The 13,169-nt window shown below is 38.9% G+C and overlaps 1 protein-coding gene across 1 annotated transcript in view; it reads left to right on the top strand.

The window, feature by feature from the left end:
* ITGA2 (integrin subunit alpha 2) overlaps nucleotides 1-13,169 on the top strand; it is a 105,231-nt gene that overhangs the window by 70,320 nt on the left and 21,742 nt on the right. The window contains exons 14-16 of the mRNA XM_019464325.2: nucleotides 5,794-5,997; nucleotides 6,662-6,798; nucleotides 9,705-9,844. Coding sequence (XP_019319870.2) covers nucleotides 5,794-5,997; nucleotides 6,662-6,798; nucleotides 9,705-9,844 — 481 coding nt within the window. The remainder of the gene's footprint in view (nucleotides 1-5,793; nucleotides 5,998-6,661; nucleotides 6,799-9,704; nucleotides 9,845-13,169) is intronic.

A 13,169-nucleotide genomic window follows, 5' to 3' on the forward strand; every position in this document is an offset into this window, starting at 1 on the left:
TTATTGCTCCCAGTAGTTTTTTGGTGTAGTCTTTAGGATTTTCTCTATATAGTATCATGTTGTCTGCATATAGTGACAATTTAATTTCTTCTTTACCCCCATAGATGCCTCTTATTTCTTTTTTGGTCTGATTGATGTGGCTAGGACTTCTAGTATTATATTGAATAAAAATGATGAGAGTGAACATCCTTATCCTGTTCCTGACCTTAGAGGGGAAAACTCTGTTGTTTACCATTGAGTATGATATTATTGTGGGTTTTTCATATATGGCCTTTATGATGTTGAAGTGTCTTCCCTCTAACTCCACTTAGAGTTTTTATCTTGAATTGATGTTGAATCTTGTCACATGCTTTTTCTGCATCTGTTGAGATGACCATGATTTTTATTCTTCATTTTGTTGGTGTGGTTTATGACATTGATTGATTTGTAAATATTGAACCATCCTTGCATTCCTGTAATAAATCATACCTGATTGTAGTGAATGGTCTTTTTAATGTATTGTTGCTAATTCGCTAATATTTTTCTGAGGACTTTTGCATCTATGTTCATCAGGAATATTAGCCTATAGTTTTATTTTTGTGGGGTCTTTGTCTGGTTTTGGTATCAGGGTAATACTGGCCTTGTAGAATTTATTTGGAAGCTTTCCTTCCTTTTCCATTGTTTGGAATAGTTTGAGGAGAATAGGTATTAACTCTTTGTTAAGTGGCTGGTAGAATTACCCTGTGAATCTATCTGGTCCTGGATTTTTTTATTTTTTGGTATTTTTTTGACCAGTTCAGTTTTGTTACTTATAATGGGTCTGTTCATATTTTCTTTTTCTCCCTGGTTCAGTTTTGAAATATTGTACGTTTCTAGGAATTTACCAGTTTCCTCTAGGTTGCCTAGTTTGTAGGTCTATAATTTTTTATAATCGTTTATATTTTTGTGGTGTCAGTTGTTACTTTCTCTCATTTCTTATTTGGGTCCTTTTTTTTTTCTTGATGAATCTGGCTAAAGGTTTGTCAATTTTGGTTACCATTTTAAAGAACCAACTCAATTTATTTATTTATTTTTTTGCCTATGCCATTTATTTCTTCTCTGATTTTTATTATTTCTTTTCTTCTCACCTTTTGTTTTTGTTTGTTCTTCTTTCTCTAGTTCCTTTAGTGTAAGGTTATATTGTTTGTTTGAGCTTTTTCTGATTTCTTGACACAGGTCTATATCACTGTATACTTCCCTCTTGGAGCTGCTTTTGCTGCATCCCAAAGAATTTGGACCATTGTGTTTTTATTTTCAGTCATCCCCATGTTTTTTTTTTTCTTTGCTTTATTGACCCATTGGTTTTTTGGTATTATGTTGCGTAGTGTCCATGTGTTTTTTTCCAGTTTTTTTTTTCTTGTGATTTATTTTAGTTTCATACTATTGTGATCAGAAAAGATGCATGGTATGATTTCAGTCTTCTTAAATTTATTGAGGCTTGTTTTATGGCCTAACATGTGATTTATTCTACAGAATCTTCCGTGTGCACTTGAAAATAATGTGTATTCTGTCGTTTGGGGTTGGAATGTTCTGTATATATCTGTTATGTGCATTTAGTCCAATGTGACATTCAAAGACACTGTCCTTATTGTTTTTTTCTGTCTGAATGATCTATCCATTGGTGTAAGTGGGATATTAAAGTCCCCTACTATTATTGTATTACCATCCATTTCTCTCTTTTTGTCCATTTATATTTGCTTTATATATTTGGGTGCTCCAGTTTTGGGTGTGTAGATATTTACAATTGTTGTATCCTCTTGTTGGATTGATCCTTTAATTATTATGGAATGCCTTGTCTCTTATTATGGTCGTTTTTTTTTTGTTTGTTTGTTTGTTTGTTTTGAAGCCTATTTTGTCTGATATTGTATTGCTACCTGGCTTTTTTTTTTCACTTCCACTTGCATGGTGAATATTTTTTCTATCCTTTCATTTTCAGTCTGAATGTGTCTTTAGGTCTGAGGTGAATCTCTTATAGGCAGCATATAGATGAGTCTTGTTTGTTTGTTTGCTTTTGTTTTGTTTATTCACTCTGTCACCCTATGTCTTTTGGCTGGAGTATTTAGGTCATTTACATTTAAAGTGATTATTGACAGGTATGTACTTTTTGCCATTTTTAAATTTTTCTGGTTGTTTTATTGTTCTCCTTTTTTCTTCCCATTCTCTTTGTGATTGGTGAGTTTCTATAGCGTTAGCTTTCTTTTTCTGTATGTATGATAAGTTTTGGGTTTGTGGTTACCATAACATCATAAGTAGATAGCAGTCTGCATTAATTTGATGGTCATTTAAGTTCATACACATTCCAAAGGGGGAAGGGAAAACCTTTTTCTTTTTCCCCTTCTCTTCCCTTTTTACTCCCTTCTCCACATTCTATGTATATGTTGTCGTATTGTACAGCTTTTTATTCACTATTTTCTTAGGCCTAATTATGGCCATTTCTTTTCCACTTAAAGAAGTACCTTTAATATTTCTTGTAAGGCTGGTATACTGGTGGTGAACTCCCATTATTTTTCATTTGTCTGGGAAACTCTTTGTATGTCCTTCAAATCTGAATGATAATCCTGCCTAGTAGATTATTCTTGGTGGCAGGTTTTTTCCTTTCAGCACTTTGAATATATCATACCACTCCCTTCTGGCCTGCAAAGTTTCTGCTGAAAAAATAAGCTGAGGGTCTTATAGATTTTTCCCTTCTAAGTAACTTCTTGTTTCTCTGTTGCTGCTTTTAAGATTGTCTCTTTATCTGTAACCTTTTGACATTTCAATTATTATATGCCATGGTGTGGACCTCCTTGGGTTCATCTTGTTTGGAACTTGTTGTGGACTTGGATGTCTATTTCCTTCCCTAGGTTAAGGAAGTTTTCAGTTTTTATTTCTTCAAATAAGTTTTCTATACCCTTCTCCCTTCTCCCTTCTCCCTTCTCCCTTCTCCCTCCTCCCTCCTCCCTCCTCCCTCCTCCCTCCTCCCTCCTCCCTCCTCCCTCCTCCCTCCTCCCTCCTCCCTCCTCCCCCCTCCCCCCTCCCCCCTCCCCCCTCCCCCTCCCCCTCCCCCTCCCCCTCCCCCTCCCCCTCCCCATAATATGAATGTTTGCTTGATGTTGTCCACAAGCTCTCAATCTATCATGATTTTAAAAATTCCTTTTTCTTTTTGCTGTTCAACTTGTATGCTCTCCATTACCCTGTCATCCAGGTTGCTGGTATATTCTGCATCTTCTAATAAACAGTTGATTCCCTCTAGTGTGTTTTTATTTCAGTTATTATATTCTTCAACTCTGGCTCTTTTTAATATTTTCCATGTCTTCATTGAAAGTCGCACTGAGATCTTCCACGTTTTTTTCCAGCCCAGTATCTTCACAATCATTAAATTCTTTATCCACCATGTCACTTATCTGTTTCATTTTGTTCTTTCTCTATGGTTTTTCCTTCTTTCTTTTGGAATGTATTCCTCTGTCTCTGCATTTTGCTTGACTTTGTTTCTGAGGATTAGGGAGAATGGCTATTGCTCCTGAACTTGAAGGATGGTGAATGGTACTTGTGTATGGTGTCCGCTTGTGCAGACTGTGTGTGCTTGGTGACTTTTGCTGGCTGGCTGGAGCTGGACAGTATATGCTAGTTACTCTTTTAAACTTTAAAAAATTAAAAATAAAAACTTGGTTTTTTAATTAAATTTAAAACAAAAACAAAGGGAGCCCTAAAATTCCACAGCTTATTTTCTGTGTCCTGGTACCACAGAAGCTGGTGTGGGCTTGCAGACCCTGGGTTTGCTGAGTGGCAAGCTCCCTGTGATGACCAGACCTGCCATTTATAGTGTTGAGACCATGGGGCACCTGGGTGGCTCAGTTGGTTATGTGTCTGACTTCGGTCTAGGTCACGATTTCAGCATTCCCAAGTATGAGCCCCACGTTGGGCTCTGTGCTGACAGCTCAGAGCCTGGAGCCTACTCCGGATTCTGTGCCCCTTCTCTTTCTCTACCCCTCCCCAACTCGGGCACATGCACTCTCAGTCTTGCTGTCAAAAATAAATAAACATTAAAAAAAATGTTTTTCATAGTATTTAGAGCTGCCTGTTATGGCATCTGAACCCACTAATTAGGGTGTTTGGACCCTGCTCCAGTCTGTGCTTCTAAGATAGAAGGGAAGAGAGTGTCGCTACCACTCCTTGGCCCTTTTAAAACTGCCTCCACCATGTGGCAGAGTTCTAGTGTTGTCTATTTTATTTTATTTTTTTTTTTTTTTAATTTTTTTTTCAACGTTTTTTATTTATTTTGGGGACAGAGAGAGACAGAGCATGAACGGGGGAGGGGCAGTGAGAGAGGGAGACACAGAATCGGAAACAGGCTCCAGGCTCCGAGCCATCAGCCCAGAGCCCGACGCGGGGCTCGAACTCATGGACCGCGAGATCGTGACCTGGCTGAAGTCGGACGCTCAACCGACTGCGCCACCCAGGCGCCCCAGTGTTGTCTATTTTATATGCTGATTGCTTTTATTTTTCTTTTTAATTTTATTTAAATCCAAGTTAGTTAACATATAATATAATGTTTCAGGAGTAGAATTTAGTGATTCATCTCTTACATATAACACCCAGTGCTCATCCCAACAAGTGCCCTCCTTACTACCCATCACCCATTTAGACATTCCCCCACCCACCTCCCCTCCAGCAACCTTCAGCTTGTTCTCTGTAGTTAAGAGTCTCTTATGGTTTGCCTTCCTCTCTATTCTTACCTTGTTTTTCCTTCCCTTCCCCTATGTTAATCTGTTTTGTTTGTTAAATTCTACAAATGAGTGGAATCATATGGTATTTGTCTTTCTGCCTGACTTATTTTGCTTAGGATAATACATTCTAGTTCCATCCATGGTGTTGCAAAGGCAAGATTTCATTCTTTTTGATCAGAGTAATATTCCATTATACATATACATATACATGTATACATATTATACATATACAGGTAAATGTACATATACGTGTCTATGTATACACACACACACACACACACACACACACACACACATGCACACCACATCTTCTATGCTAATTGCTCTTGTAAACTGGTGGCTTATTTTCTGTGCCAAGAATAGAGGAATCTGTTCCTGGTCGCTCAGTACTATGCATTCCCACTGCATCAGTTTCCCTTTGTTACTGTGCTCCCATCTCTCTTGTTGTTCTCTTGCCATTTTTTCTGTCTTTGGTTGTTCAGTAACTGTTCAGTCAGCCCTCAGTTCTTTTTCAGGAGGAATTATCCTTTTAATAGGTGTAATTTGGTATGTTCCATGGAGGAAGTGAGTTCAGGGTTGCCACCTTGGACCAGAACCTAACTGTCTCATTTTTGACTTCCTATCCCATTATAGTTATGCCACTCTTCAATAATTCTTAAGTAAAGGTCTAAATTAAGATACTGTACTTTTTTGTGTCTCCACCTTAATTTTATTTAAGATACTAGTATATTTTCATCAGCAAATTTTAAATCAAAAGGTTTGGAAACAGGTGAAGAGTCTAATGTTTAGGGGAAAAGGATCCAAAGGTATGGATAGTTTTATGTAGGTTTTACAGTCACTGTAAAGAGAATTCCCTCCTTTCACTTTGGTCTATGAGCACATATCCTATGAATTTACTTGCTAGAATTCTTAGGTATGATTCTCATCATAAGTAGAGGATTTTGAAATCTAGATTCAAAATTGTCTACTTTTAACAGTTTAAAAATTGGTTTGGGCATCACTTGCTGTGAATTGTAATGATAAAAATTATAAGGTTTTGCTTTAATCATCCCCTTTTCCCCTTTCCAAGGGCATTTTGAATTGGCACCAATTTCTTGAAGGCCCTAAGGGTGTTGAAAATGCTCGGTTTGGTTCAGCAATTGCAGCTCTTTCAGATATCAACATGGATGGTTTTAATGATGTAATAGTTGGTTCACCTTTGGAAAATCAAAACTCTGGAGCTGTGTACATCTACAATGGTCACGAGGGCACCATTCGCATGAAGTATTCCCAGGTAATCCGTGAGTTCCATGGTGATGTATTGACATGTGAGTATCATCCTGTGAGAGCGAGGGACTAACCATGCAGACAATCCAATTTATAACACTTATTTTAGAACTTTATTCATTCATCAAACAACTATTTAGTGAACCTGTTCTAGGTTCTGGAGATACTATAAAGAACAGGACAGATAAAATTCTGCTCTTCGTGGATCTTACGTTTTTGTCAAGACTAGGGGACAATAAATGAGATAAAGTGATTCAGATCATCATAAATGATAGGGAATTTTTTTAAAAAATTTTTTAAGTTCAGGAATGGGAATTATCAGATACTCTAAAGGGTGACCAAGAGGACCTCATTGATCAGGCAACTTTCCAGTAAAGTCCTGAAGGAAGTGGGCTAAGAGAGCAATCACAACCTTCAAATCCCACTCAGTCCACTCATCTCCTTCTGCTTTGTGATTTTTATGTTAAAAGATTCATGCTGGTTCTTTGATGTGGCTGCAAGAATGATCAACCGATGAGAAAGGCTGTGATTGAAAAACGAATGGAATTTTGTGGAGAATAAAACAACCTGAGAAGTGGCTATATAGAGAATCTAACAGTGCTGTATAAAAGCTCCTTTTTTCTACTTCAGTTGTTGTGCATTATAAGTTCATGCCAAACTTGCTCTTTCAGAAAATCTTGGGATCTGATGGAGCCTTTAGGAGCCATCTCCAGTACTTTGGGAGATCTTTGGATGGCTACAGTGATTTAAATGGGGATTCCATCACTGATGTGTCCATTGGTGCCTTTGGACAAGTGGTTCAGCTCTGGTGAGTCCATGGAGAGCCAGACACAAACTAGCTAACTAAAAAATGACCTGCTAAGTACAGCAGCAGATAGCTGTGCAGGAATTGTGGAAATACCACATGCATTATAAAAGACTCTAGGACATTTACGGATCATAGTTTATATAAAGGAAGAAATGTGTTTTTCCTCGTGGGAGAAAAAAAAAATTTGCTTAATGTTGCCATCAAGTGCCTCTTCTCTATATGGTGAGCAGAAAAAGTACATAGAAAAGACAAAGGCTTTGAAATGGTATCCAAGATATTACTGAATATTATCTTTCAAATAGCGTTACCTCAGCTCACAGAAAGGAAACCTCATGAGAATGCCCTAAAAAATACTGAACATTCAGACCACACAAGTAAAGTGTAATTTCTCATGTGGTTATGAAGTAACTTTTGAAATTATTAGTCATAAACAAGAAGCCATTATTTAGGTTTAGCTGACCTCCCATTGACCTCGGTAGGAGTTGAAGAGCAGGGAGGAACAATAAGGGATTCCAGGGCTATGTGATTCAAGGACAAAAATAAATATATGGGGTTGGCCAGGGATTGGAATCAGAAGGAAATTAAGAATTTGATCAAGAGTCCTCCTCAAAAATATATTTCATTCATTCGTTTGTCTCTGTTGAAAAATGTGCTTTAAAAGTCCAAATACTTCAAGAACAGAAAAACATCACATATCTATGTGTTGTTTCAGAGTCTTATTGAACTATTTACAATATTTCACTTGTGCTTTTAAAAGACGAAGTGCATTATTTTGAGTGCATCATCTTAATGAAAACTCAATGTGGGGAAAAAACTCCTGGATGATATCTAAGACTGAAAAATTTTAAAACATATTTACTGAATAAAATCAGTTAAGAGTAGTGTACTACTAGAGAAACACAAGGTATGATTACATAGTTACGTGACTTATTTTTTAAAAATTTTATAAGAAATGATGTTTCAGTGAACATCACCCTAGAGCCATCTTGGTGGGCTTCATCCTTGGTAGCCTGGATTATTACTATCCTATGACACTCCTTTTTTTTTTTTTTTTAAAGATTATATTGTTTAAGTAATCTCTACACCCAAAGTGAGATTCGAACCCACAACCCTGAGATGAAGAGTTGTACGCTCCACCAGTGAGCCAGCCAGGTACCCTGACACTCCCTTTTAATGTAGTCAGTGAGGACCAAAGTTTTTTCTTTGAAGGTGGATTTGATTCTTCAAACAAGTCAAGATACATGGAATCAGATCAATTTATTGAAATGATTAGTCAAGCTAGGTCCATGCCATTTTGTGGTCACATTCTTTTTTTTTTTTTTTTTAATTTTTTAAATACTTTGTTTAAAGTTTATTTATTTTCAAAGAGAGAGAGAGAATGAATCCCAAGCAGGCCCCATGCTATCAGTGTGGAACCTGATATGGGGCTCAAACCCACAAACGATCAGATTATGACCTGAGCCAAAACTAAGAGTTAGACGCTTAATTAAATGGGCCCACGCCTGGGTGGCTCAGTCGGTTAAGCGTCCGACTTCAGCTCAGGTCATGATCTCGCGGTCCGTGAGTTCAAGCTCCGCGTTGGGCTCTGTGCTGACAGCTCAGAGCCTGGAGCCTGTTTCGGATTCTGTGTCTCCCTCTCTCTCTGACCCTCCCCCGTTCATGCTCTGTCTCTCTCTGTCTCAAAAATAAATAAACGTTAAAAAAAATTTTTTTTAAATGGGCCCAGGCGCCTCTCTGGTCACATTCTTACAAGGTGCTGAGACTGGATTTTCTGGGTAACTTCCTGAGAATAATTTGAAATGATTTTGTAAACCTTGTTTTTTAAATCAGTGGCACCATCTACACTGGGATAAAAGATTGACTTAAAGAAAGAGATTGACTTACAGAAAACATTCACATAGACATTTTAGATCTTGTAGGTCTGAGGACACATTGGATTTGCCATTGGATGTTTTATGACTGCTTACTAGGGGGCCTTATAGGTACCTGATTAATGAAACAGTTTTTGAATTGACTCAAGTCCTTCAGGTGGTTCCTGAAATTAAAAAAAAAAAAAATGTTTTCTGCATCTTCTTGTATTTTTCAAAACAATGAAGTTACTCATTACGGCTTGCTGCTTTGTAAATACTAGAGCGTGTACACAAAGAGTCATTATGATGAAGTTGACAATTTTACTGGCAGAGGAACTAGGAGACCATGGGTTCTAATTTCTTACTTGCTAACTGTTACTCAGTAAAGTGAGAAGTTACCAAATGTTTTCTCTTTTGTTTCAGACTTTTTCACCAATAAAAGGGAGACAATATTTGTTCTGTTTCACAGGACTGTTACAGGAGCAAATGAGGCCATGTGTATGGCAAAGCCCTTCAGATATCTAAAGGGCTGTGCCAGAGTCAGAAATGTGTAGCACCCTGCCCGAGAGATGCCTCCGCCACTTTCTGGTGTCACGCTAGTTGCCACCATCATGGTCATAAGCCACACATCCAAGAATCGGTGGCAACTATTAAGGGAGGCGACAGGGAGACCCTCCTCAGCCCTGCCACCCCCACCTTGCCACCCGCTCTGTCCCCTCCATTTGTGGGAAGAGGAAACATCACTGCTTCCAGCTGGCAAAACACAACAGGGACCGTGACTTTGGAAATTTATTTGCAAAGAGGTTGCAGACTCACGTCCTGCACTCATGCATGCATTAAACAAATACTAAATGTGGATTGGGCTGGCAATACGGTCACAAAACACAAAAGACATTATCCCTAGATGCTATTTTAGGGCTTTCAAATATGAAATACCACTAAAGTGCTTAAATCATGCAGAGAATGATTAGATAATGCTGGCCCTGGGTCCTCTAGGTAAAGGTTATAACGTGTGCACTTGGCAGGAAAATATCTGTTTCCGTTTATGTCTTTCAGGTCACAGAGTATCGCTGATGTATCTGTGAATGCTTCCTTCACGCCAGAAAAAATTACTTTGTTCAACAAGGATGCTGACATAAAACTCAAACTCTGTTTCAGTGCAAAGTTTAGACCTACTAAGCAAAACAGTCAAGTGGGTGAGTTGGCCTGAAATAATCTGTGTGGAGATAGGTGTGCTTGTAGAGTTTTAGTCCTGAATGTCACCTATACTTTGGATTTAAGGCCAAAAGAAATAAGGGTCTTGCAGACATTTCAGTTGCCACTCCTTTGAGGTGCCTGAGCATGGTTAATTAGACATGGAAGGTTTGATTAGATCTTCCCTTCACTGTCTCGAGAAGACAACATTCTGCCACAGAAAGTTACTATCTCTATGATCTAGTCCCAGGCTTGCTCAGCTCTATCCTTCAAGTTTCTTTTACCCATTGGTTCCTCACCCCAAACCTTGGGCACACACACATGACGCTGGTATACACCCATATTAGTATGCTGTGTGTCAGCTGTGACATGGCCTAGATACGAAGCGTTCAGTACAGGTACCAAATATTCCTATTCTTTTTTTTTTTAATTTTTTTTTAATGTTTTATTTAGTTTTGAGACAGAGAGAGACAGAGCATGAACAGGGGAGGGGCAGAGAGAGAGGGAGACACAGAATCTGAAGCAGGCTCCAGGCTCTGAGCTGTCAGCACAGAGCCCGACGTGGGGCTCGAACTCACGGACCGCGAGATCATGACCTGAGCCGAAGTCGGACGCTCAACCGACTGAGTCACCCAGGCGCCCCCCAAATATTCCTATTCTTGAGAAATTAATATATGTGAAATAATGAGAGAGAAGATATAAACCAGTATGTAGTTTGTGCCCAGTGTTTTAAATGCTCTAATGCAGAGAAGTGAATAAAACTCTGATATGTGACCTGTCAGAAGGCGAGAATGAGGAAAATTGGACAAACTGTCATCTCTCTCTTGGACCAGCCAAGTCCTCTTCCAGAACTTGGCCGAGTCCTTTCTAACCACTGCCCCTCACGTTCATCTCTCCTGCTCCAGCACCCACAGAGCATAGCCATTGATTTAGCACTCGATCAAACACTGCCTTCTTTCATTTGCTGCTTTTTCATGGGTTCTAATCCTCCTTCCTTCAGAGTCTGGCTCTACACTTCAGGCACCTGCAGTTCCTACAAGTGTTTCATTAAGTGGTTAGCAAACCAACTTAACCTGCCTCTAATATTTTCAGCCTTTGTCATGATTCATACCAAGAAATACATAGGTTAAAAACACAAAGCAGAAGTTGGATTCCCATCCTGGCATGTCTTCCATAGTTTCCTACTTTTTGTATCTATCTGGCATTTTTCCTTTCAGGTACTCAAATGCTGACCCAATGTTGGGTAGCACATCTCACAGACCTGCCCTGGAGCAGGTCCATTTGAGTAGCCATGATAGTTGAGTCAAAAACCATTCCGGTACAAACGCTAAGTGGCTAGATGTAATGTACCGCATGGTGACTATAGCTGACAATACTGTACTGTGTTGTACATTTGAAGATTGCTAAGAGAGCAGATTTAAACATCTCTCTCTCTCTCTCTCTCTCTCTCTCTCTCTCTCTCTCTCACACACACACACACACACACACACACACACACACACACAGAGAGAGAGAGAATTGGCACTGTGTGAGGGGATGATCTGTTAATGAACATTATTGTAATCATTTGCCAATAGTTACATATACAAAATAACTGCACTCTACAACTAAAACTCAGTACATCTCCCTTACATCTCAATAAAAAAACTGTGTGTGTGTGGGGGGAGGGGGACATTAAGTGGCTAGTCTGCTTAAAACATGAATTTGGGAAATATATTAGTTGGCAGAAATAGCTGGCTGGTTAGCTCTCCTGGCCTGAAAGCATGGATTTGCCTCCTATATCTTCCACTTTTTGACGGGGCTTCACTCGTCTGTTACCAGACACTCGAAAGCAGACTTCAAGAATGTCCTTCCCTTCAACTTGCTCTTTCTTCCCATTGGGTACCTTTTCCTTGATGTCTTCAGATCCACACAGACAAGCCAGTTGTGATCATTTGTCACTTAATTGCTTGGCAATAAGAGTATGTAAGACCTGAATCCCATCTTCACAACTTTGAAAACTAAACCTGTAAAGCATATGGTCTTTGTTATTTACTGTGTCAGATGCTCACTCCATTTTAAAAGTTAACAACATAAAAAAAATTAATGCCCATCAGACTATACCTTTTTACCAGACTACTTGAAAAAAAAAAAAAAAAAGAAATCATATGATCATGTATACTAACTTTGTCCTAGCTATGTTCCCCTCCCTGGCATTATTTTTCTTTGTATTATTTTCACCACTTAGTTTTAGTTCATTTGATTCACTTCTATTTTATCTATCTTTGTGAATTTCACTAAGTTCTTGGAGCAAGAAAAACTATACATCTCTAATAGGTATTTTAAATGTAACCTGTGGAATTAATGTTTTTGGGAAGTCTATTCAATCTTTAAAATATTGAAAATCATAAGATAGAGTAAGCCCAGATAAGGCAGCTGATGCTTTGAATAATATCAGGTTTTCTTTCTCAATTTTGGATAGCTTTAGTTGAAGTCTCTGATACTTTGCGTATTGGCAACTGACATCAGTTTTTATTGCATTTTTTTTCATTTTCATTTCCCTGGGTTAGTAGTATTATCTCTGTTTTATAGATGAGGAAATGGAGTTTCAAAGAGGTTACACAAATTGCCTAAAGTCCTAGAGCTCATAAATGGTGGAATTAGAATTCAAACCAAGTCCGTCGGATTCCAAACTTATTCCTGCAGAGCTGCATGCCTTCCCTGAACTAAGCATCGAGAGTGTTCCCTCAGAGTATCTCAGTTAACGCTCAAATTAGTTAATCTTCACAACTGCATGGAAACTGAAAGAATGAATTCTGATTTAAAAATTACCCCAGTTTGGGGTGCCTGCGTGGCTCAGTCGGTTAAGTGTCCAACTTCAGCTCAGGTCATGATCTCAGAGTTTGTGAGTTTGAGTCCCGTGGTGGGCTCTGTGCTGACAGCTCAGAGCCCGGAGCCTGCTTCGTTTTTTAAAAAATTTTTTAATGTTTATTCATTTTTGAGAGACAGAGAGCATGAGCAAGGGAGGGGCAGAGAGAAAGGGAGACACAGAATCTGAAGCAGGCTCTGGGTTCTGAGCTGTCAGCACAGAGCCCAACGCGGGACTCAAACCCATGAACCGTGAGATCATGACCTGAGCTGAAGCTGGACGCTCAACCGACTAAGCCACCCAGGCACCCCAACCTGGAGCCTGCTTCAGATTCTCTGTCTCCCTCTCTGTCTCTGCCCCTCCCCTGCTCACACTGTGTGTGTGTGTGTGTGTGTGTGTGTGTGTGTGTGTGTGTGTGTGTCTCAAAAATAAATAAAAACATTAAAAATTTTTTTTAATTACTGCAGTTTTATTTCTGA

Source organism: Panthera pardus, unplaced genomic scaffold, assembly GCF_024362965.1.
Source record: "Panthera pardus isolate Hobbes unplaced genomic scaffold, ASM2436296v1 HiC_scaffold_2, whole genome shotgun sequence".
Classification (NCBI taxonomy): Eukaryota; Metazoa; Chordata; class Mammalia; order Carnivora; family Felidae; genus Panthera; species Panthera pardus.